General features: G+C 38.4%; 5 protein-coding genes and 1 long non-coding RNA gene across 33 annotated transcripts in view; 3 read left to right on the top strand and 3 right to left on the bottom strand.

Moving 5' to 3' along the window:
- LOC128874710 (glutamate-gated chloride channel alpha) overlaps nucleotides 1-1,612 on the bottom strand; it is a 115,122-nt gene extending 113,510 nt beyond the window's left edge. For 6 of the 24 annotated variants that reach the window (XM_054119720.1, XM_054119707.1, XM_054119706.1 and 3 more), the window contains exon 1: nucleotides 1,331-1,608. The gene's annotated coding sequence lies outside the window, so the exon portion shown is untranslated. Of the gene's footprint in view, nucleotides 1-1,330 lie in introns of all 24 variants that reach the window. The other 18 variants (XM_054119712.1, XM_054119711.1, XM_054119719.1 and 15 more) reach the window with 10 other exon arrangements.
- An 864-nt stretch (nucleotides 1,613-2,476) lies between these two features.
- Nucleotides 2,477-4,514, top strand: LOC128874713 (trypsin-7-like). Its single transcript, XM_054119722.1, has 6 exons — nucleotides 2,477-2,636; nucleotides 2,711-2,793; nucleotides 3,092-3,180; nucleotides 3,324-3,582; nucleotides 3,982-4,134; nucleotides 4,201-4,514. The coding sequence occupies exons 1-6, from the start codon at nucleotides 2,591-2,593 to the stop codon at nucleotides 4,351-4,353; spliced, it is 783 nt and encodes a 260-aa protein (XP_053975697.1). The 5' UTR covers nucleotides 2,477-2,590; the 3' UTR covers nucleotides 4,354-4,514.
- A 151-nt stretch (nucleotides 4,515-4,665) lies between these two features.
- LOC128874712 (uncharacterized) lies at nucleotides 4,666-8,321 on the bottom strand. The gene is made up of 7 exons (XM_054119721.1): nucleotides 8,047-8,321; nucleotides 7,258-7,530; nucleotides 7,047-7,188; nucleotides 6,844-6,977; nucleotides 6,570-6,773; nucleotides 5,755-6,040; nucleotides 4,666-5,022 (listed from the first exon to the last, which is right to left on the bottom strand). Exons 2-7 carry the CDS (start codon nucleotides 7,467-7,469, stop codon nucleotides 4,723-4,725), a joined length of 1,278 nt encoding a protein of 425 aa, XP_053975696.1. The 5' UTR covers nucleotides 7,470-7,530; nucleotides 8,047-8,321; the 3' UTR covers nucleotides 4,666-4,722.
- Nucleotides 7,537-9,214, top strand: LOC128874715 (uncharacterized). The gene is made up of 2 exons (XR_008456690.1): nucleotides 7,537-7,708; nucleotides 7,989-9,214. It is a non-coding gene; the product is annotated as an uncharacterized LOC128874715 (long non-coding RNA).
- On the bottom strand, nucleotides 8,343-23,436 carry LOC128874707 (serine/threonine-protein kinase 10). Of its 5 annotated transcripts, none has more exons than XM_054119683.1 (15): nucleotides 22,340-23,436; nucleotides 20,682-21,292; nucleotides 20,448-20,612; nucleotides 20,182-20,380; nucleotides 19,978-20,108; nucleotides 19,582-19,905; nucleotides 19,369-19,415; nucleotides 18,847-18,892; nucleotides 18,470-18,554; nucleotides 18,235-18,395; nucleotides 17,658-18,166; nucleotides 17,048-17,580; nucleotides 14,740-16,949; nucleotides 12,552-14,306; nucleotides 12,232-12,371 (listed from the first exon to the last, which is right to left on the bottom strand). In XM_054119683.1, exons 2-14 carry the CDS (start codon nucleotides 20,868-20,870, stop codon nucleotides 14,007-14,009), a joined length of 4,899 nt encoding a protein of 1,632 aa, XP_053975658.1. In that variant the 5' UTR covers nucleotides 20,871-21,292; nucleotides 22,340-23,436; the 3' UTR covers nucleotides 12,232-12,371; nucleotides 12,552-14,006. The 5 variants fall into 5 exon arrangements, with proteins under 5 accessions (XP_053975660.1, XP_053975661.1, XP_053975658.1 ...); XM_054119682.1 differs by having other exon boundaries at nucleotides 18,847-18,901; XM_054119685.1 differs by lacking the exon at nucleotides 12,552-14,306 and having other exon boundaries at nucleotides 8,343-12,371; nucleotides 18,847-18,901.
- A 150-nt stretch (nucleotides 23,437-23,586) lies between these two features.
- On the top strand, nucleotides 23,587-24,521 carry LOC128874714 (NADH dehydrogenase [ubiquinone] 1 alpha subcomplex assembly factor 2). The gene is made up of 2 exons (XM_054119723.1): nucleotides 23,587-23,863; nucleotides 24,044-24,521. The coding sequence occupies exon 2, from the start codon at nucleotides 24,056-24,058 to the stop codon at nucleotides 24,503-24,505; it is 450 nt and encodes a 149-aa protein (XP_053975698.1). The 5' UTR covers nucleotides 23,587-23,863; nucleotides 24,044-24,055; the 3' UTR covers nucleotides 24,506-24,521.
- Nucleotides 24,522-24,574: the final 53 nt, after the last annotated feature.

The following is a 24,574-nucleotide window of genomic DNA, read 5'->3' on the forward strand; positions in this document are numbered from 1 at the left end:
CGTCAACGGGAATAGTGTGAATAGTTCCATTAAAGGTCTATTTACACTATTTTAATGTTTTGTCGTGCCGTTGCCGGAACGTGACGGTCCATGTCGTATAGTCTGAATCGACCTTTACGGATATGTGTAAATAGACCTTAATACGTATCAATTAGTAGTTGCTTGTTTTAATGTGCTACGAAAACGTTGACACCGCTTAAGATTGAACTATAAACAATAGTTACCGAAAAGCCTGTGCTACGCTCGCCTCGAATGTTATTTTTGGCACCGATGCGCTCGAGTCTCTTAGCTGACAATTAGATTACCAATTTCAATGAAGAAAGACTTCCCGGGGCCAGCAGACACTAAATCGACCTTTTATACTTGCGAGTATCGCAAATAAACGGTATCCATACATCGTGAATTTTCAAATATTTAAAGATGGACAAAATTCTTAACTAGATAAAAAATTCCGAATAAGAAACTAAATATTCGCTGCTCAATTAGATCACCAATTTCAATGAAGAAAGGCTTCACGGGTCGGCAGACACTCAATGGACATTTTATACTTGCGAGTATTGCGAATAAACGGTACCGATGCATCGTGAATTTTCAAATATTTGACAAAATTCTTAACTAGATAAAAAATTCCGAATAAGAAATTGAATATTCGCTGCTCAATGAAATACTTCGCACTGAACAAATTCGTATTCAATATCGTCCATCTCCGTTCGATCAGCGTTTCGATAAATATCGATTCAACATGGCCGCTCGAGAGGGAGATGGCGACAACGGCAGGATCGAAAGATTTCATCTTCCAAAAATCGATTTGTCAGGTTCCACGCCAATGACATTAACAAAGAAAAAGCAGATGGGGAAGGAGAGAAGAACTATTCTCGTTTCGACTGCTTCTCGTAGTCACATTCGCGTTCGATCGGTTCGCTTTATTCTTCTTCCACGAATCCACTTTCCTCGCGAATACACCTCGCGCGAAGCGACCACGATATCAATATAAAAGGACACAATTGAAAGTAACGCTTGCCCTCTGCTACTCTAACACAAACGTTCGAATATCCCGTGTTTACGTTGACGCCTAAACCAAGGACGAACGCGTTCCAAGTCGTAAAACCGAGTGCCCTATATTCCAGTATCGTAGGAAGAAAAAGGCGCGATTCGAGGAGTATGGTGGTCGCAAGGACGTCGACTAATCTCTCGTAATATCCCAACTTTACGAACATGGTCGATTACCGATGAACACGGAGTTACGTTTGTTTCCTCTTTAGATACGGATTCGTCGAGAATTCGTTATGTCACTCGCGTATACGTCTGGCAAAGGATCAAAAAGACTCACCGAAACGATGCTCTTCGGTAGCGCGTCCGTGATCGCTGGTCACCGAGTCGTTGGCAGCTCCTCCAATTTGCCCGAGGTCTCGTACCGCGAACAAACGAATAAAACGCACTGTTTAACACGTAACCCGTGAGGATGTAACACACGACGAAGCGAACGTACAACACGGACGTATATGCGGCACGTAATCGCGGGTAGAGGCACGGATAGAGAGACGCGTACCCGTGCCCGTGCACGCCGAGTTTCAGACTGAGGGATGTTTCGGCGCGGCGCTACACCACCGCCACCCCTCGACCAATCGGCTCACTAGACCCTCGAACCACCGACCCACCGGTTTCGCTGCTTCTGCTATTGTTTCGCGAAGCGATTGGCTCGGTTTACGTTTTTTCAAGCTCGCTTTCAGTCCTATTATTATTCGAGCCTGGTTCCTTCGACCTCGACGGTCATTATACACCGTGTACACTTGTACAAAGATTAATCCGAACTGATTCGTACTAAGGACGACACGTTCGCCATAGTCGATCCGAGAGTATCGAAACTGCGACGAAACGGCGGGAAATGAAATAATTTAAGTAATGTAAGAGACGAAGTAACGGATATTGAATGTAATTAATCTTAGTCGGCCCCTCTGCGAGGTGTTGTATTTAATTCTGAAATTAAGCACATTTGGTTTTAGTGTTGGTTACTATGATAAACGTTCGCATAGTAGGATAATCACATAGTAACAACAAGACAATACCTTCCTTATGTGCACGTCCTCGAGCTACGTGGATTCGTAGATACGCGGTCGTGTCCCCACCTATGTCCTTGCAAATACTTTTAAATGCGACTAAACAAAATTTACTCGATATCCGCATGTACTAATACATATTTCGTTGCTCTTAACCCAGGTCTCTGTCTTCTTCCCCGAAATCCAATGTGTTCCTACAATTTCACCATTTCGAATGTATTAATCCCTAGTAAATAAAGGACTTATAAATAATGAATTCTTTACGCCTGTGAAAGTGGTACCAAATCATTCCATAAAGATAATTACCACGCCTCCACTTTGCTTTGCTTACCTACAATTTTACGAAACGTCTAATCGCGCATAATCCCACCGATAACGCTGCCGAACGGTAATTGTACAGTATCTACAAAGTTCTCGCATGATTACGTTAGAACCGCTCCGTGTTTTCGATAAGTTGGAAGGATAAATTGCACAAACGTCGCATAAAGCTCATTTCCCGTTAGGAAAGCTTTCGCGAAGAAAATCCACCGACTATGGGCGCGCTATCCATCTGCGGGATCTTTCTTTTGCTCTTTATATGTGAGTACCGATACTTTCGATGGTACGCGTTCGACGAGATCTAGAAGGCAATCTTACCTACCGAATGTGCTTAGCGAGAACGAGCGGATTCGAAATATCTTCGGTGGACCGAATTGTCGATGGAGCACCGATCGACATATCCGAGGTTCCGTACATGGCAAGTATTAATATATTCAATTAATTCCATCGATGACAGTAATAATAGTACATCCTTAAGATTGTAAGCTCTGAAAAATCAGTATTCAAGTGTCAAGTCCAGACAAGTTAATATTTAATATTTCAAGAGAGCTTGCCTTATATCTTTATAACAATATATTGTAATAATTATTGAGAATAATAACAAAATGTTAAAGCGAAGGAAAACGAAAGTGTATCTTCAGAAATCTCCAATTAATGTCGAGCGTCATATATCATAAGGCGATAACGTAGCAATGTAACAATTATCCGTGATACAGCTATCGTACATGGTAAACGGTGATCATGCGTGCGGTGCTGCTATCGTTAACGAAGAATGGGGATTGACGGCTGCTCATTGCGTCGTTCCGTAAGTAACAATCAAGTACAAGTTAAAAGCAACGAGGAAACAAGAGAAAACGTGTTATTTCCTCGGTGTTATTCATAGTTGTCCAATTATAAATTTCAACCGAAGTTTCCCTGAAGCGTTTAAATATAATTCGAGCGTTACAGTTTCGTCGGCGAACCCGACGTTGTGATAAACATCCGCAGCGGGTCCAATCACTACGACTCGGATGGTTTCATCCACAATGTGACGTATCTTTCTTATCACGAAAAATACAACGACGGGGACAACGATTACGATATAGCGGTGTTCAAAGTGGACCCGTCGTTCGACTTTAACAACGTTACGCGACCGGTAAAGCTACCAGAGGACATGAACCATGTCGATACGAGCTGGGGTTTAGTTGCTGGTTGGGGCTACTTCCTCGTAAGATCGTTCGCCGGAAATCATCTCTCTAAAGGCGACGACTGACTTCCAACAGAACGCTGTGATGTAACTGCTCGGCACGAATTTTACGATTCTACGCCAACGTTACGTTACAAGGTCCTTTTTGGAATCACGAATGCTCGCTTCGAACTCTCGGCTGAATTCTCTCTCAATGCTTCCTACTCGGTTTAGTGAAAAGTAGACGATCAAAAAGGTTCGTCGAAAAACCGACAGACCAGTGGAGCACGCAAGAGCGCGAACCGAGTGCAAGAACGGCTCGGTTCGTCGCTCGCTAGTCCGCCAAACTAAGCGAATGCTCGCGTTACATTACGATGTTCTGTTGCAAGTCAGTCGCCGGCTTTACAATTAAGCACATCAAATACCAGCGCAAACTTTCAGGACTTCGATCCGGTGCTATCAGAGTCCCTGCAATACGTTATCGTGCCAAAAGTGAGCGAAGAAGAGTGCAGAGAAGATTACAAAGATAGGTTCATAGTTACGGATCATCAAGTTTGCTATGGGTTCCAAGAAGGAGGAAAAGACGCGTGCAAGGTAAAACAACTTTCTCTAGGATTTTAGTCGAGTGTAGTGTATAATACGTATTACTTGGTAACATAGGGCGACTCGGGTGGACCGCTAGTTAACAATTTCACCGTGATCGGTATAACTTCCTGGGGCGACGATTGCGGCGAACCAAACTCCCCCGGCGTCTACACGGACGTTATCAGTCTCGTGGAATGGGTTAAAAATAAAACATTCCGCGAACCATAGTTTGCGTTTATTTGATTAAAATAGCAATTGCTTCCAGGGATCTTGATCCAAGAATTTCGGTCGATTTCACTACGCATCGGTGAACATCAACTTGTACTCTTAAAACGTTGAAAAAATCGGTAGGATTAAAGTCGTCGTTATCTTTGAATTCTTAGCCTGTATTGCCAACGTATTAGATGTACCGAAAAGTAATGTCATTTCTTTCTATTTTTAATCGATTATGTAATTATCCTCGTTATCAACAACCTTTTGCCATTTAGCGTGCAAATATTCAATACTAAATGGTTAAAAATCAATGAGTCGATGAACGATAAAGAAGTATTGAGATTCATAGAAACGACATTACTTTTCGGTTCACCTAATATTACTTCAATTAGGTATGACCAGTTCGACGGTTTCCGTGTCCTTTTTAAATACAAATTTCGCTTTCTTGAAGTTCAAAAGATTTATTTTCCTCTGCGAGCTCCACGCTTCGTAGCCCAGTCTGTACAACTTGGGTAAACGATCGAAACCACCGGCATCCGCCAGCGAATCGTTATATTCCCACTGTTTATCCATTAACTTGTGCGCGTGTCTCTTATTCGGGACTTTCAACTTTGAGTCTTCCAACATGGCCGATCTCGGAGGTAAGACCGCCCTCTTCTCCAACAGGGCGAGAAAATATTGCACCTGAGAAATTGACGACACCTTTAAAGATCCTATGGTAGTTCATTTAAGGTCGATTCAGACTATACGACACGGACCGTCGCGTTCCGGCAACGACACGTACCGGCACCGACACGACAAAACATTCGAACACGCGTTTAAAGGTGTATTTACACATATCCGTAACGTGTCAGTTCCGTATCCGTTCAGTTCCGTAAAGTTCCATCAGTGTCAGTGATTTGAAATATTTTTCTGTTGTTTTTGAATGGGCATGTTCACACACGTCCGACACCGCTGACGTTATTGATACGGTACGGATACGGAACTGACACGTTACGGATATGTGTAAATAGACCTTTAATGGAACTATTCACACTATTCCCGTTGACGGAACGTTCAGGTCGGTGTCTGTTAAGTCTGAATAGTTCCATTAAAACGCGACAGAAATGGGTGACTCATTTCATTACACAAATGAACCTGTTTTCCTAAGATGATATGTCTCCCTAGTTCAGAAATGCTTGGTCTGGCATGAATTCAGTGGTGCAACGCTTCATTATGGCGTTTTATAATAATTTGATTTTTGGCCAAAATCATTACTACTGAAATTTTTAGTGTGTATTGTTGACATACCAAATTGAATAAAAAAGTTGCTCTCGGACTATTAATGTTTTGTCGTGTCGGTACGTGTCGTTGCCGGTCCGTGTCGTATAGTTTGAATCAACCTTTAATGGTAGAAATAATCGTAGCGATCGTTACTTGCACGTGAAACATCGGAAAGGGGACGACAACTGTAGGTACTCCAACGATACACATCGTAGGATGATCGATGTTAATTAAATGTTTGTACAAAGGAGTCACGTAATTGTTATCGACGCGTATGCCGCAGTTTTCGTTCAAAAAAGGGAAGTCGTATCGATATCCGGTACAAAACATGAATACATCCGCGGTAACAGAACTTTGATCCTTTAAAACGATTCGTCCTTCGTCTATCCTTTCCACGCCCATCACCTGTTCCATGTTCGATGGTAAAGTGCTGCTCAACCTACGCAATATTTCAAATGATTTCTCCTCTTCCTTGTAAACTTTCAGTTACAATTATTAGGTTGTCCCGAAAGTTTCTTTCGCGAGTTGCACTCAATTATTTGATGTGGTCGTGTTTATATAAATAGACAATCTAATTTCATATGTATTCATGTTGTAACAGTAATGGAGCAAAATGAATTGTGCACAATTTAGTAATGTAACGTAAAACAAACTATCGTGCATGTATTACTTATTAACACGTTGATCGCCACGTCGCCCATATGTGGGTGACAGTGCTTTTCACTGAAGAACTAAAAAAATTAATTCTGATAGTTAAGCTTCAAAGGGAATGAATTTAAATGAAATTCGTGTATTTTGACGAAGTTACAAAACTAAATACCACGACGGATGTTTGATTATGTAGTCTCCAATAGTATGAATAATATTTAATCCTAGCTGAAATTTTCAAGAATATTTGTCTGGCAGTCAACGTGTTAATGAAGCGAAAGAAAGTTTAGGGACAACTTAATAGATGCACGAATGTGTACCTTTCGTTGTTATGACTCAAGTACACTCGAGATGCGTGATTAGCCAAGTCAATTGCTATATCGGTACCGGAAGAGGCTGCTCCTAAAATCAAGACAGTCTTCCCAGAAAAATGTTCTGGTTTCCTATACGAATGACTGTGTACTATCGTTCCCTTATAAGTTTCGATCCCAGGTATCGTCGGGACGTACGGATCGAAGTAATGCCTAAATTGTACGACAAGACAAACCGAATTTCAATTCTCTGCTAATGCTTCGGTGGTATTTTTTAACGCACCCATTGCAAATCATTAAAACGTTGTAAGTAAGCTCCTCTTCCCCCTTCGTTTTCAAATTTTTTATCCGGACGAACCACTTCTCCTCATTCTCGGATGAAGTTTCTAATCGAACGGTTTCAACCCTTGTATTAAACTGCAACGTTACAATCGATGAGTTAGCAAGATATTCCCATCGATCGTCGATGAAGGATCTCTCGTGTACCTGGACATATTTCAACAAATTGAAATGCTCTGCGTAATTTTGCAAATATGTTCGAACTTCCTGGTGCGTCACGCAACAAGGTTCAACAGCGTTCATTCTCGGATAATCGGGAAAATTCATTATTATCCCAGGTAAGTTAGTTCTGTGATCAAAGTGGAAAACTCTAGTATCGTTGTAACATTGTTTATATTAGTAGAATGTGCGATCAAACCTCAGATCCCGATACATGCTCGAGTGTATCGGTAAACCGTTCTCGTCTAATCCAGTTTCCTCCTTGTAAACCCACGTACCACCGATATCGTTCGTTTGCTCGTAAACGTTCACTTCGAAATTTAAATTTCCCGCCAAGTGCCTCGCCGCGCACAAGCCTGCCGCGCCGGCGCCTACCACGCACACCTTTTTTTTCGTCGTAGGTTCAGCCATCTGTGTATCCACCCGTAACCTATGCGGTAAAACGTTAGTCGAAATCACTCGGAATCGCCCACTGCAACATTTCCATAAAAAGATACAATGACTTTTCAGATTTGTCCATATTTAACCGACTTATCGTATAACGAAGAATTCGCGTCGAACTTTGTATACGCTCTTTCATGAGAGTTAAATCACTTAAATCGAAACACGCAGTTTTTATGAATTTATTCATAAAACGCCACACACGTAAGGTATATCGCAAAATCGCGATAGATATGAACTATGTTTCGAGGTATTTAGAAGTCTATTAGAATGCATTACATAATAATAATAATAATAATATGTCATATTACGACATACAACCTCCATCGATAAATCATAGGAATAACTATTCGAATTAATTTTCATCGTACTTTGATCGTAACCTGCATATAATACGATTTTTACAAAACATGTTTACGTTAAAAAATAAAAGATTGATGAACCGCTTCTGCGCATCGTTAACTAAACTTTAAACGTTATTTTTGCAAGGGATCGAAAACATGGACTAGGTTTCGCTGTATATACTGTGTATTTGGTGCCCACTTACTCGGTATTTTAAATTTAAACGATAAATTTGAACGTCCCGTTATTCTTGCGAAATCACCTCGACGAAGACTACGCTTTCTGTTCGTTTTTTCAACTTGTTTATATCCTCGGACAAGGATGAGTGGGAAAGCTTCCGGAAAAAATAAGCAGACCGCAAGCTCGTTATCGCTCCAAAATCGCGATAATTACACTATTAGATATTGTATACATGTACGCGGTTCGATAAGCAGCGTTCCTGATAAAGTTTCTCGTAGCTTGTAAACACAGATCCAAACCTAACAAATAAATCCCAGCCAGTAGAAGTAAAATATTTATTGTGTTATTCCTTAATAACATTACCATGTAAATAATCGTAACATTAGTCTTACGGTCTATATTAATGATCGTATTGAATCCAGTTACACCTAGTACTGAGCAATTAATTATAAAGAGTCTATGTTACAGCGGCATGTATCTCTATGTATAGTTCTCAGTCGACGTGTCGTACCAGTCAAATGAGTTGTATAAAAACTTATCTCCTTGTTTTTTTTTTACCCGGCAACATTCGTCCAGCCAAGCTACAAAACGTAAATGCTACCCGCAAGTTTCGCATCACACGCAAAATACATGGAATCCGTTTTAAACAGCTTCGGGACCTACTTCGACCGCAAAGTATTTCCATTCGTCATCATTGATTCTACTTAGGTTGCCCTAAACCTTGTGGTATAACTCGGAAGGAAGTGATTTCTTTTTTTTTTTTTAAAAAAGCATAAACATTTCTGGATGAAAAAGCTGATCTTAAAAATACGTTTCCTTTGCAGTTCAAAGAAAAAATAATGCGTTTTCGGAAAATAATTTGCGGTTCGGATAAACGTGTCGTTTCTAGTCGTGTAAAAAATTATGTACAAAACAATCTGCTTGTTTGTCTCGGTGTCAGGCACGCATGGATACCTTATACTCTTTAAGCATTATTATTAACTACTATACTCTTTTCATTCCAATTCGATTTTCTTAGCAGCTTGGAGTAATACGGAGGTAACCATGCGTTCGCATTCGACTGACAAGTATCTCTATTTTTTGCTTTTTCTATTTTATTCAGAAACAGGAATTCCTCGAATTTGTATCGTAAAGCGACTTTGCGTTATCAAAACCTGATATAGTCGATGAATAATAATATATATATTTATATATATATTATACCTATGTAAAATAAACTCGATCTAAACGCGAACAAGTACATTCTTGCACAATGATAGATCGAATATGCGTTAAGGCATAAAAAAGGAAAACGCTCCGAGACATCGTAAACGTGAGTTTCCTTTTGCTTTTCTCTTTTCTTTACGTGCTAGACATACTTTACGTTACGCGACGGATGTTCAATTCATTTATTCTGTCATTTGTTTTTAAACGAGAAATATGGAATGGAAATATTTTCGACCGAAATCAAAATAAATATTACAAGTAATTGTTAAGTATTCCTAGAATCACCGATTAAACGCTTCGTTTGGATCGATGCGTAGTGGGCTGCTGTCAAGACTATTTCGCCAAAATAGATTTCCTAATGCCGCTTTGTCGACGATATATAAAATTATAAAACTCGACGAAAACAATATCACCAGTAAACATTTAATCGCAACGAACAGATCTACAATAATCTTCCGATTCTCTCCATTTTTTTTTTAACTCGTTCTCAGTCTATTGATCCTCCATATACATATTTTATATATAAATCTATATAAGTATGCGCCGACACGTAGAGATACGATTCACTGTTAAACATATATTATCGGCAAAAAAAAAAAAAATGAAGTTCGTGCAATGGGTACAAATAGCAAAAAATAAAGACTATAACAAACTGTTTCTTATCCTTAAATACTGTACGTACAATAATTTTAAGAACGCCCAAAGAAATACTCAGCAAAACAAAGAGACAAAGAAAAAATGAAATATCTCCTAACGTTGACTACTCGAACGAATCGATATAATTAATTCGATGCACCGATTCGTCGACAAGTTTCCTTCTTTCAGGTTTATATATTACATTGCTCCACGCTCTAATCGTCGTAGTATAAATACTCTCGATCATATACAACGCACTCGATCGATTTACTAAAGACTGTGAGTAAGGCTATCGCGAAAATTTGACGAAAGCGAATCTTCCTTTATTTTTTTTTTTCTTTTCGTCTTTCGCAGTATTTCCCGCGTATAATGCACACGTGATTAAACGCCTATAAATTACGTTTCGTTACATCTACGTGAAATTCCTTAGAAGTTTGAACGTTCGAATTCTCACTGTCGCTGCCCTCAACTCGTTTCAACGATACTCGCACGATTTACGATTGGGCCGATCCACGAGTTTCGTTTTAGCCTCGAAATTTTACATATAATCCCGTTTAAGTAGAATTTGGTGCGTCGTTTCGATAACGAGTATAAAAATCTGAAATTTCCAATAGAACGATCCAGGTACGATCGACAAGTACTCTTGGACAGCATCCCAGTGTCTGGCAAACGAATTCGATAAAGGGCAAGTAATCAGCGTTTAATTATACCGTGCCCCATATACCTCTGTTACAATTTCAAGAATATATGTATGTGTAGATATATGTATGTATACATGCTTTGGCAAACGTCCTCTTTTCTCATTTCTACACGATACTCGTATCTTACGTTAATTGTACATACGTATCCCGAATAGCGAACAACTCAAACGAAACTTGAACAAAATATACATATCATCAAATTTCCTAAGAGTTTCTCGTAAACATCGCAAAATTGTAGTCCTTTAATCGATAGGTCATGCACTGTAAACACGATGCTTCGACGGAACGAGAGATACGTTTCACAAAGGACGAAGTAAACAAACTGTTTCCTGGTATACGATCGTCGTAACATCGCTCTCATACCATGCACTAGAATATTCAAAATATATCGAACAATTCGTCCCGATTTTATATATATATACAAAATTCCTTATACGTTGGCAATATGATCAACGTGAAAACGAACAAAACTCGTAAAAGTCAATATACAAATGGTAAGAATAAAGGAAGAGAATAGAAGATGGAGAAACGAAGAAAAACATTTTATACAAATATACTTCTTTACATCTACGGACTCACATTAGCCACACATGGTCGTTTCGAATACGGATTAAAAAGAGATTCTCTCTACAATGTCGTTGGACTACGTTGCCGCTTAATGAACGACCATACATTGTATACATATTTGGCGTAAACCTTTGATTCGTAGTGTTGAACGTGTTTATTTACTAAAAAATATATATCCGTGTATCTTGATAGAATGGTCTATCGGCGAAAATTTAGCGTTTTCTTTATAAAACTGTACGACTCGAGAAGCCTGATACAAACGTTCGGTTCTATTCAATCCGATTCGCAAGGCGCAGCTCATATCATTACGACCTTCGATATCTATTCACCAGTTACGCGCTCAGCACTCTCGAACGGCACTCGACGGATAGAGCACAAGCAGGGTAGAATTACAATCCAAACGATCGAAAATATACTTTTTCCACGTGTGCATTACGTACGTATAAAATCGCTAGACATCCTACAAAATACTAGACATCACCACACACGCGTGTCGTCGATGGATCGGTAAATTTTCCTCGAATTGACGATAATTCTTAGTAGTTCGATATATATGCGTGTATAAGACGTACAAAAAGTTCTGTTCACCGTAGAAACGCGTACAAGGTCTACGAAAACTCACCGACTTGGGAGTTCTCGGGAACGATGATCGGGCGGATTCTGTGGATTGTACCAGAAGTATATACTTTCTCGAGAGAATCGTATGAAATTAATGACATTCGTATGCAACGATCTACTTCCAATGTAGAAAAAATACCTCGCAAGAGCACAGTGACAATTACTCAGCCCTACTCTACCGAGAAGCAACACTTGCTCTCTAATATTTTGCCATAAACAAATTGGAACTTTGCTATTAAGCTCTCTCATGCCATTGGAATTACGTTAAACGTGTAAACGTTAAACTGTGTCGCTGTTTTTCTCTGTGTTCGACGACCGCAGCTCGTTATCCGCTAATGTTTGAGAATCTCAACGTTGCTGCATGTCGTTGGATGTCGACCTCGAAAAGGGTATGTCTGATGCTTCTCGTGGCTTTTGCAAGAAACGAAGTTCGGAAGATCCAGGTTGTATTCGACAAATGTACACGTTAACCCTCGCTAACCGAAGAAAGCGAACTGCGCGTCGAACCAGCCGTATGATGCGTCAAATCGGGAAGATCCGCCGGCAGGCACAACGGCATCGCGCTTGGTCCATATATCGCCTCCTGTTCCTCTAGTTGTAGAGCAAACTGCTCTTCCAATCTCTGTAACGTGAAACCACAAGTATTTAACCACATGATCGATTACAAAAAATCAATGTCCTTTCCTTTGGAAAAAAAAACTCAAAGAAGTATTGTAAAGAATAGATCAAGAAGTTAAGAGCTTATCAATACTTTTATATTCTATTTACTGTATTCGCGACAACAGATCTTTTTTCAACTGACCTTGTTCATTACCTAGTAGACCATTCTGATATCCACTCGTGAATCTCTTTTTCGAAATTTTCATCGGTTAGGTTTTTACGGGGGGTATTTAACGTAGAAGGAAGCGATATAATCGAACGTACACACTTGGAAACACTTATATACGAGAAACCCTGGTACGTAAGCATTTACCCCGAACATTTTACTACTTCCGGTAAAAGTATACAACACACATCCCACGATTATCACCGATTCACCCTGTTGTTATGCTTTCACCTAACCATTCAAGCTACCATCTGAGGACGCGACATTTACTTGTTACCGATAATACAATCAACAATAGGTATCCAAGGGAACACGAGGTCTCTGCGTAAAGTACCATCCGTTGTTTAGGGACAAGCAACTTAGGGTAACGTTATTCGTTAATATCTGGAGCATACCAAAGACGCGTTTCGCTTTTTATATCACTTTATCTATACGAATTTATAATCTCATCAACTAGGCATCGTTTATTGTTTTCAATTTGCGCACGATGCAATTACCAACGTTCTCTGTGCGCGGGCAGTAAATCAGCGACTTCTGGACTCGACACAGTACATGATTTCAATGATGAGTGCATTAATATCGCATGGAATACTATACATTTCATCTAAAAATAACAAGCTCTTATCGTTTTAGAGACACATACAAAGTTACTGGATTTTTGTTTCCCCACTGATGCGACGAAATTTACAATGTTATATATGAATTGTTTATAATATGCGATTACTAACTGTACATGTTATTTGAATTCCGTGTGAGCCCAAATAGTGTACACATGTCTCCTGGTCTTTGTTACGAAAAATACGTATATAATTTATATATAAATATATGTATTATTGATGCGTGTTTGTATACATAACCGCATGTATACACAGTGGAGTGATATCTTATAAGCAAAAAAGACATCTGCTTACTGTTATTCGTATTACAATATACGAACAGTAAGTTTCTTCCTTCGAGAAACGTATGAATCCTTTATTAATGTCCTGGCGTCTTTTATATTATGAAATTTATTTGCTTTGTTGTCTAAACAAAAATAATATTCAAAATGTTAATCGTTTGTATTTTTCCATACGTCTTATAACGTGCCACTGTGTATACCTCGTGTGCAACATACGTATACAGCATTTAGAAACATCAGAAATATTACTAGATAATCGAAGCAACGGTAAGTAAAGCGAGCATGTTACGCTTCAATGCTTAAAACACAATACAAAGAGAGAAGTTTTGAAATAAAAAATAAATAGCTTGAAAATAACAATAACTGAACGAATACTTGAATTAAAAATGAATTCTTATTAAATGAGCGTAACTCGGGAACATAGAAAAGATTGTTTAATTTGTTAATTCCACTAATAGTTTTACTTCAAAGCCTCTCTGAATGGACAAAGGACACAATCGAAAGGAGACACACGAACACGGATCAAAGGAAGACTATCTACGAGGCGAGGAAGATGGCACCAAGTCCGGCTTGGAATAACTTCGTGGAAGCATGCCGTTGACGGAACCGGTGTCCGAACCACTGACTCTTAGCGACACCCTTGGAATGGTGAAGGGACAAGGGGATGCGGGAGTGGAGCGTGGTAAGTGCGGTGACTTCTTCCAGCTTTCGAAATTGAAGATGTTAGAATAGTCTAGAGGAAGAGAAGAGAGACCACTAAGACCCGAGGGCAAATAGTCTCGGTAGCGAGCTTCCAACGCTTCCAATTCAGCCGTCAGTTCAGCTTCTACCTTCTATAACAAGTACATTAAGACTTATTTCAGTATAGCCGGTATCTAGTCCCTTATAATTTAAGGAACGATCGAGCTACGATAGATTCGTATCTTTTCCTTCTCTGACGAATTGAGCATTGTATGCAACATAGGGACTGGATCCTGCAATTCTGCTGCACGTGTATCTCACGAGTAATGAAAGTACAGACATTTAAAGACGAAAATTTATCCAAAAAGCGATAGTCTTTGAAAGTATCAGATCATTCTGTTTTTATGCCAAGAAGAAGGTAATTAAAGTTGCCGAAGTTGCTTGCGAGAACTACTTCGTTTATAAAATGATCTGGTAATTCCTTTTGTAAAGTAATCGACAATCAAAGACGTACTCGGTAACAGAAAATAAAATAATAATGCAGAATGTACGCAAAGCAGCCGTTGAATTGTAAGGATTGATTACCTGCTTTCGAGGCTTCAACTGCGCTTTCCATTCGCGAAGTTCTTTACTGTACGCCTCTTCCAGTTCCTTAAGCTTCAATGTTTCATGCTCCATCAGCATTTTTCTCTTTTCGTTCTGCAGCTGTTCCAGTTCTTTGATGGTGGCATCGCTCTGCGCTCTTACCTCCTCCAACTGCCTCGAATGCTTCAACTCGAATCGTTGTTGCTCCGCTCTGTAACGTTTCTTCTCGTTTTCCTGAAACTTTTTCAGTTTCTCCCTCTCAGCGTCAGGATCAGGCGCAATCACCGACGACATCGAAATCCTCATGGACTCTCGGAACATCATCTCGCGCGCCTTCATCTCGTTACGAATCCGTTTGGGTAAATTTCTACGTTCTACCGTCTGTCGCTTGATCAGTTCCTCTTCCTTCCTTTGATTCATTCGTTTCATCTGTTCGAGTTCTTTCTCATGGCGAATTAGCATCTGATGCCTTTGCAGAAAGAATATATCCTTCAGTTGCTTTTTCAGCAGTTGTTGCTTTTCGTGGATGTGCCGTTCCTCTTGCTCCCAAATGGCCGCTTCTCGACCTCTCATCAGCTGTTGTTTTTGCTGCAAGAACTGTCTCTCCATCAAGGCGATCTTCTCCCGATGGCTGTCGGACAATCTCCTCAACGCTACTTCGTGACTCTCGTTAAGTCCGTCTAAAAAGAGTTTCTCCTTTTCATCGTGTTCGGCCTCCAGCGTCTCCTTGCGTATCTTGAACGCACTCTTCCTCTTGCCCTTCGGCATCAGATCCACCTCTTGTTTGAGCAACCTCATTTCTTGTTTCAGCGTGTCGCGATATTGCTTCAACTCCCTTTCCTGATCGCTGCGTATTTTCTTCGAAGTCAGCCGAAGATCAGCTTCTTGTTGCGCTTCAGCGCGTTCGATCTGCTGTCTCTGGTGCCGAGCAAGGGTCTCCAAATCGGTTTCAGCGTTTCGTTCCAGAAGCTGTCGTTCTTGCTCGAAACGTTTCTCCTGTTGATCCTTGTTGAACTGCGCCTTCTGCGACAAATCCTGAAACTGCTTTTGCTCCATTTTCTGCAACATCTTCAGCTCTCTCAACTCTTGCTTCCTGAAAATTTGATCGTCGTACACCTTTCCGTTCTCGTCGTCACCGTAGATAACCTTCGACGTAGTTGTGGTGACCACAACGCCGTCTATCTCGAATTTTCTGGTTCGCTTCCGTGTCTTTTTCTTTAGGTTCATCATCTGTATATCCTCTTTCGTCCTTGTCGGTCGCGGTATGTCACGATTGTAATCGGGTTTCCGTCGCAACACCACTTCCTCTTCCGGTTCCGTCGACTGACCTTGACCGATATGATTCTCTTTGTTTGATTCTCTGCTGTCCTGACTTATCGTCGTGGAAATCGATTCGGCGTCCGAGCGATCTATACTCTTACTTGGCGTGTGGGATCTCGTCGAACCTGATTCACTCTGCGATCTGGATCCCTCGAAACTGTCCGGAGATATCCTCTTCTCCTTGTATCCCTTGGCAACGTCCTTCTGTTTCGTCGTCTTGATAACTTTCTCGTCGATACGACTCACGGACGACTTGTCGTTCTTTATCATACCGTTCATTTTCTTCGAGTTTCTCTCTGCATCGTCGCCGTCTGCGGACTCGACAGTCGTTCCAGCGACTATCATTTTGGTAATTTCGTCCCCGCTATCGCTCTTTGTGCTCGATCTCTCAATCAAGCTCGTATCACTGTGCGAGGAGGATGTTCGTACGGCGTCGTGTTTGTTAAGTACCGAAGAGTCTTTCACTTGTTCCTTGTCGTCGCCAACGGTGACAACGGAGACGTGACTAGTATCTTGTAATTCATCTACGATTGGACTCACGATGAGAACCTCGGATTCGTCTAACTTCTTGCCGACCTTTTTCGAAACGTCGGTCAGAATAATGGGTTGCTCCTGAGGCGTGTATTCCAAGCTGTCCAGACTAGGGAATCCGTCATCATCGGTGGAATTCTCGTTCACTTGCGTCTTGTTTAACTCGTTCGCGACAATAACAACTTCCGATGTGGGAGACGGCCGACAGGAAGGAGGCGTTGGCGATACCGCGTCTACCAATACCGGAGGATGCGTCGTCACAACCGTCACTTGGCTTATGTTACTTGCAAGGGAGTTCGATAAATCCGGATAGATACGGACGGTTGATGTGTTTGGACGTACCTCTTGGTCGGGCTTACCTAAAAATTAAAAAAATAATTACATACAACATTACACGAGGCAATCGTTATTACATTTTATTTTCATATAGTTCAGTAGTTTTTCGATCGTTTCTTACCGGTAATGACAACTATGTTATCAACGCTACCTCTTCTGGAAGTACTTCTACTTCTAATAGGCGTTGATGTAATCACCGACACATTCACCGACGAACCTTTCTTTTCACTCTTCGAAGCATCGTTTGCGTCATTCTCATGTTTGTTTTCCTTATATAGCCACTTCTTCTTGTCTCGTTTTCCATCGTATTCGTCTGAAAAGTTTTCCAACGAGTCGTATCTGGAAGACCCTTCGCTGTGACTTTTAACAACAGATTCCGCTTTACACGTTCCATAATCTGTCTTGATATTTTCGGTAGAACAAGCCTTGATAATATTTTTTTCGGGCGAAATCGCGTTTGGAATATTTCGGTGCGTCAACGTTTCCAAGGAGGAAACATTCATTCGAATTTCGGAATCCATCGAAAATCGTTTTTCTAAAACCGCGTTTAATTTTTCCTCTACCGATTTTCGTTTTTCTTGCAAGCTTTTATAATTCTCTTCTGTTGAAGATTGTCGTTTAACTTGTGCATCGACTGATGCTTTCTTTTCGATTCTGAAACCAAATGTATTTCATGCATCAGTAAATAGAAACAATATTTCGACAACAGATCAATATAAATAAATAAGCACCTGCTCTTTTCTTCCAAAGATGACTGTTTGTTGAACATTGGTTTTATCCAATCTTCCGACGATTCCGGTTTAACGGGTGCAGATTTCCTCTTTTCTTCCAAAGTTAGTTGCGCCCTCGTAGGAGGACTTATTTGATTATTTATCAATTTTTGTCTAGTATCAACTTTCTTAATAATGTCTGAGTTACTCTTCTCCCTTTCGTTAATCTCTGTTATCTTCTCTGAACTACCGAGCACGTTTTGCTTCTCGCAAAGTGTATCTACGTATAGTTGTTCGCTCTCTACCGTTTCATGACTTTTTAACAATACATTTTTATCTTGCTGCTTTTCATCGGTAACCTTACTTTGATCTAACAACTCGACCGAACTTTGCTTATCGGCGATCTTTAAATTATTTTCCTTATCTTCATTTTTGCTATCTTGACGCATAAGAGGTGGAGGAGGCGCAGGACCTTTTTCTCGAGATATTCTACGTTCGTTTGTTTCGGTTGTACTAGGAGGTTTAGGTGCCTGGAAAACAAGTTCATATATTGTTGATATTCGCGGAAAAGTATCAGCAAGAAATTTAAGATAAGTACTTGTTTCTTCTCAACAGAAACAGGTATGTTCTCTTTAGATTCTGCTTTGCGTAATTTCTTGTTCCTGTCCTCCTTTTCACCATCCCTATTGATCTCTCGTTTGTGGCTCTCTTCTTTCTTCGCAGAAACGGGTGATGCAACAAGATTTTCTTTTTCAGAAACTAAAAAAAAATTATCAATTAATTTTCCAATTTCTTCGCGAGTATGTAATCGTTGTACCAAAAATGGAACTTACTCTTAACATCAGCGTCACTGCGCATAGATGCAGAGTCATCTCCGAGTTGATCCAGTTCCAGAGGAAGCTGTGACGTGCGTTGCTCCTGAAATATTTACTTGGATTGTATTCGTGTAGTCATATAATTGATACATACTACTTAATTCGTCATCTATAATACTTAAACTGATATAAAATATATGTTTTGTCCTGAGACATGTAAAGTTTCAATTTAACATAGTTGTTAAAAATATTGAGTCTGAACGTGTACAAAGTACATTGAAAATAGCTTATGCATTGCAGTTGGAAAAGAGAAAAAATGGGGAGGAGTTATGTTATGTACAAAAATATATATATTAATATTAAATTAGACGGCACTTATCGCATAAGCTACTGACCTGACAAACGCAGGGATGATGGGGCTGGCGAGGCCCAGGAGAGCCGCATGCACAGCCAAATTATCCAAATTACAACAATATATTAGGATATCATTAGATTAAGTGTGAAAACAAAAAATAAGCATGTACTATAACATTTTTAAGATCACGATCTCGAATAATATACAATGAATACCAAATGCAAGAATGACTTTGAATACTCATTCCTCTTAAATGAAAATAATCGTAATGCATTAATTTTGCAAATTAAGAATAAAGCATAAATTAACATCGAATGCCACATGCCCAAGTTTTTTCGAGATTTTACCCACATTTATCATGCATAAATATACTAAGTGTAATCGTGTGTTTATCGAGACTCAAATGAAGCACATTAGCGACTTATGAAAACGCATCACAAAACTATCTCGTCTCACGTATTACCAATTCTCTGAATACGAATGAATGTTTATCGATATTTAATTATTTAAATACACTAGTAAATTTGTACACAGCAATTTATGTTTCATTCAAAGCAGCTTACCAATCCGCTGATATTGTTCTCTGTGTTTTTTCGCCTTTTTAGCCTTCTATCAAAATGAAAGCGTGTAACAACGTATATACATGTTAATTCTGTCCATAAAACTTCTGTACATTATTATTAATTAAAAGATTTCTTAATATGTTAATTTATAACAGCGGACATTTATATTAGCAGACAGCGATCGCCAGATATAATACGAAAATAAAATTTACCTCTGCTTCTTCATCGACCAATTCCTCTTCGACAACATCAGCTTTGTATTCCAATAACAAATCTCTAATCGGTTTTGAATCTAAATTTCGATTTATGAATGGATGCTTTAACAATTCATCGGCTGTAGGTCGCGACGTTGGATCCTTTATAAGGGCCTTCGCAATGAAATCGTTAAAATCTTTACTCCATTTTCCAGGTTGATCGAGTTTTGGTGGATCGCTCTTTTGTATTTTAAGAAGTACCCGCATTGGTGACATTTCATGGTTTGGTGGTTCCATTTGTGCAAACTCTATTAGAGTAATACCAAGCGACCATATATCTACCTATTATAGAATGAAACATGTCAATCATGATATGTGTATACGAGGTTTATAATTTCAGAATATATTACTGACTTTAAAATCATAAGGATTATCTCTGAATGTTTCGCACAATACTACTTCAGGTGCCATCCAATAAGGTGTACCAATAAATGTATCATGTTTCTGTAAAGTATGTTTATTTTTTGCAGACACTCCAAAATCAGCTGTAAATTCAGGAACTTGTTAATATTGTTTAGATTTATAAAACTGATATATTTATCAGAATATAAATATTACCTAATTTCACTCCTCCAGCCATTGTTAGTAAAACATTTCCTGCCTTTAAATCCCTGTGAATAACTTTCGATTTGTGTAAAAAGGCAAGACCCTTGGTCATATGTTGGCATATGTAGGCTATTTGTAGCTCTGTTAAAGCTTTTTCTAATTCAACCATTATAGAATCAACAGCACCGCCGTCGCAATATTCGATTAACATCTGTAAATTTTACAAGATCATTGAGAAGGATGGTCTTTGGAAATGTTATGTAACTCCAAAAACATACCCATAGCTTGCCCTCTATAAAATATGCTTCATGCAATTCAACAACATTTGGATGTTTACACTCTGATAAAATATCTATTTCAATCATAAAATCACTAAGATCATCTTCCCCCTCTAATGCGCACATTTTTGCAGCAGCCAGCTGGTGCGTTTGCCTGTGCTGTGCCTGCAATATAGATAACTGTCTAATATGGTGATTCCTTCACAATTTTAACGAGCTTATAGGCAACTTTACCTTATAAACTTTGCCGAATGCTCCATCTCCAAGTTCACCCACCATTTCCCAAAATTCTTCTGGATTGCAATCCATTTTAATATTATTAAATAATTTCTTTTTCTTTGCATCGTTGCCACCAAAGTGGAACGCTTTCTTTAAATTCGACAAGAATGACATTTTTGCTGTAGTTATACAACACATTCGCATGTATAAAAACTGTATGTTTATTACATTATGTCGTAGGATTGATACTATTTATTATTAGCAACAAATATCTATTTCAATATTGTGCTTACACATAAATCTTACAGAGCACTCAAATAATTCATTATTATATAAAACAATTATGAGATCCCAGAAATCATCTTCCTGTTTTAAATATAGTCTTGCATGCTTTTAGATATTTCAATGTATTTTCTACTATGATAGAAAATATTAAGAAAAAAAGATTTTGTTCAAATCCCCATTTGATACCTGGGGATTGTACCAAATCTCTCCCGCATCTTGATAACTAAATAGTTGATGCTTATTAATCAACAGGTATATCATTCAAATTAATAAAAATACAAACAATATGAATGAAACCCATTATTTATAATCTTCTGTTTTCACTCGTGACAGCTTTGAATCTGAAACACAAAAGAACATTAATAAAAATTATAGCAAGGATAAATTGTTATTAAAATTGGGACAATAGTATTTTCAAGCGATATTATAATAGTATTAAAAAGAAGTAATGCATTAACTGCTTTCTTTTAGTATAGTGTCTGTAATACTATATAAATTCCATTGATAGAGAAAACTGGGACATAGCTAACAGAACGACATTCCAACAAGAGAGACCTCTAGTTTTATACATTATAGCTAAATTTCATTATAAACACATTGCAAAATAAATTCTATTACAAATTCTTATTTTAATAAGTATCTTGTTGTTCATAAACAAAACTGACATTAATGAAAATGTATCGATACATAAGGAAATGGTATGCTAACGTTATTCCTTATCATATTGCTGTGAAATTACATTACACACTTAGCACTGTTTCACAAATACGCACTTACTATTTCCAAAAAAAAATGTCAAATTCGTTGAAATCGCATTCCCATTCAGTGTCTCGATAAAGAGTACAACGATCTACGATCAAGTACGTAAAACAGGTCGAAATATTCATCTAACTAGGAAATACAGGAACAGAACTCCGTTTAAAATACCGAAACTCGACGGTCACGAGGTTGACACAATTTTGACAAGTAATCTTTGACCGTATCTGTCCGCCATCGTTTTGTAAATACACTTTCCCCGTTTTCCGCGACACGAAAAACGTATTGTCGCGAAAATTCGTCGAAACGATATCAACCAAGGAAATATTCGACAAAATTTCGAAAGGAGGAACCGCGATAGAAAGAACGATGCGTAAACGTGTATCGAATGCGTTAATGAAATTTTCACGAAGTCATCTATGCAGTTTTGTGGCCTGCCAAAGGCTGTACGTGTTTCTTTTAACTCGAGATGTATAGAACAAAACCGTGAAGGAACATTACAATTTCGACGACGCGAAACGTTCGTACACAGCCGTCGCTGAATTATCGTTTAAACAAGGAACTTGTACAAACTTTTCTCCGAAAGATACGATTGTTAGAAAAAAAAATCTGTGAACACATCCTCTGCTCACCTTCTCTTTTAATGATCTACCGTTGACGAAACGGGCACACTTCGTCTCGGTGTCTAACCATCGACGATCCACTGTGAACTTCGTTTCGCACAATCTCACAAACTGCACGTATCCTCGATAAATTCACCGTAACCGTTTGTAAATAATCGAGGAAACGCGAGAAATGTTTCGTGAAATCAGTAAACTAGACGGATCTCTACGTACACGGCCATTTTCAGTAGCACACGGACATCACACATCGTACCGTACCACGCCTGGAAGTGACGTAATCAATCGGCAAGTGTGTCTGTATTCTACGAGAGACTCTCCAACTTACAAATGCATCTTAAATGCATTTAAAAAAAAAAAAAAAAAGATCGCCTATCGATACGTCCCACAATGTATGTAGGCTCATGGTAACGCTGTTATGCAAATTACCGACTGTCACTTAGAAATTGGCCATGATTATTCGTCGCGCGATAAAATTAAATCGTAAAGTATGCCTTTAAACTTCTCGCAGTAACATTCGTATAAACTCTGACGCGGGTAACTAAATTTTTCTATTTAAAATTGTCTAAACGGAGTTCAACGGTCTTACTTACCGAATCAAAGTTTAAAATACATGTTATGTTCCCTCCTGAGTATCTATTATTAAGTTACGGAATTGATTTCACGACGTGCCGTTACCGCTGCTGAAACCTTGTAAATGCATGCACGATACAATCTTATTAAATACTATCGTAAAACAAAGCTATGTTTTGTAACAACGTAAACATTTCTTATACCTATTTCTTATTATTCTTTATTCTTCGCATCACGAAAACGAAATACACGCTCGTAAAACGTAGTATTTTTATTATTTATGTTGAGCAGAATTTTTAGTAAGAACTACGTTACTAGTCAGCGTTTTGTCGATAACAATGATTACTAAATATAGAAATCAAACAGTAAGGAAGTTGCATATGTGTTTGAAACAAACAAGAATTTACGCTCGTTCCATTGACATAGAATACAATATTTCTCTAACAAATTAGATACCTTCCATTCAATGGAACGAATATTCATCAAGAAGGTTACAATAATTTTGATAATATTTATTTTCGGGAAGAATCCCGATTTTAGAAGAAAATAAACATTACGGGACGGATAATTGAAAATTTACTCATAACATGAAATAGTAGTTCAATTTTTCTGATTCAGAATCACCAATATAACGAACATAAGTTACTAGTTTTGAAACAATATTCTTTTTTCTATCACGCTCGGCGATTGTACTTGATTACACCTAGTTACTTATTAAAAATAATGTGAATTAAAAATATTCATATATATTTATCATTACATGTAATATATCTACGAAATCATGAAACTAGTGTCGCTTTAGTAAATGTCATGTGGCCAATTTGTGAACTGTTGTTTGTGGCAATTGTCTACTCTTATATCCTACTCGAATTTATTTAAGTAGATCGTATTTACAAAAGATTTTCGTGCTTGTTATTCATTTTCTATCGTAAAAATACTTTTATTGCACTTGAAATAAAAACTGTAAGTACCTTATACTATTATTAATTCATTGAAATCTCACTTAACCAACATTGGATTGAAGTACTATTAAATTGGTATATACCATCAATTTACTTAACAAAGTACAAGAAAAGATCTAAAATACAAGATTTCTATTCCGTTGATGTAATAATTTTTCAGTCGTTTTATTCCAAATTCTAGGACAATGACAAGATGGCTAAAAGGGAACGTGGGGTGATGCAATTAATTTGGAAAAGTTTTGTTAGTTCTTTACGACCAGCTATGCGACATAAATTAATTGGAGAAGATTATTGTGGAACCAAATATTATGAAATACCAGTTCCAACTAATTCTACAAAGAAAGTATATCGTTATTTTGTACCTGTAAATAAAGATGACTTCGACCAAGAACTACCCACAGAATGGGAGTCATGGTTAAGGTATCGTAGGAGAGATCCACCATCTAAAGAGGAAATAGAAACAAATTATGAAATAGCAATGACTAAAAAACAAAATGCTTTGCAAATAAAAGCCAAATATTCGAGTTCTGTATCTGAAACATCAAAGTTGGAAGTTCCAAAGAAAGGACAACAATCATTCCCCACATATGAAGAATATAAGAATCATGGAGAAAGCTATGAAATTAAAAAACGCCCGTTGTAGACATAGAAAAGATAAATAAAAATACGTAAATAAAGTATATTAACTCATTGAATATTCAAATCAAGAAAA

This window comes from Hylaeus volcanicus, chromosome 4 (genome assembly GCF_026283585.1).
Source record: "Hylaeus volcanicus isolate JK05 chromosome 4, UHH_iyHylVolc1.0_haploid, whole genome shotgun sequence".
Classification (NCBI taxonomy): Eukaryota; Metazoa; Arthropoda; class Insecta; order Hymenoptera; family Colletidae; genus Hylaeus; species Hylaeus volcanicus.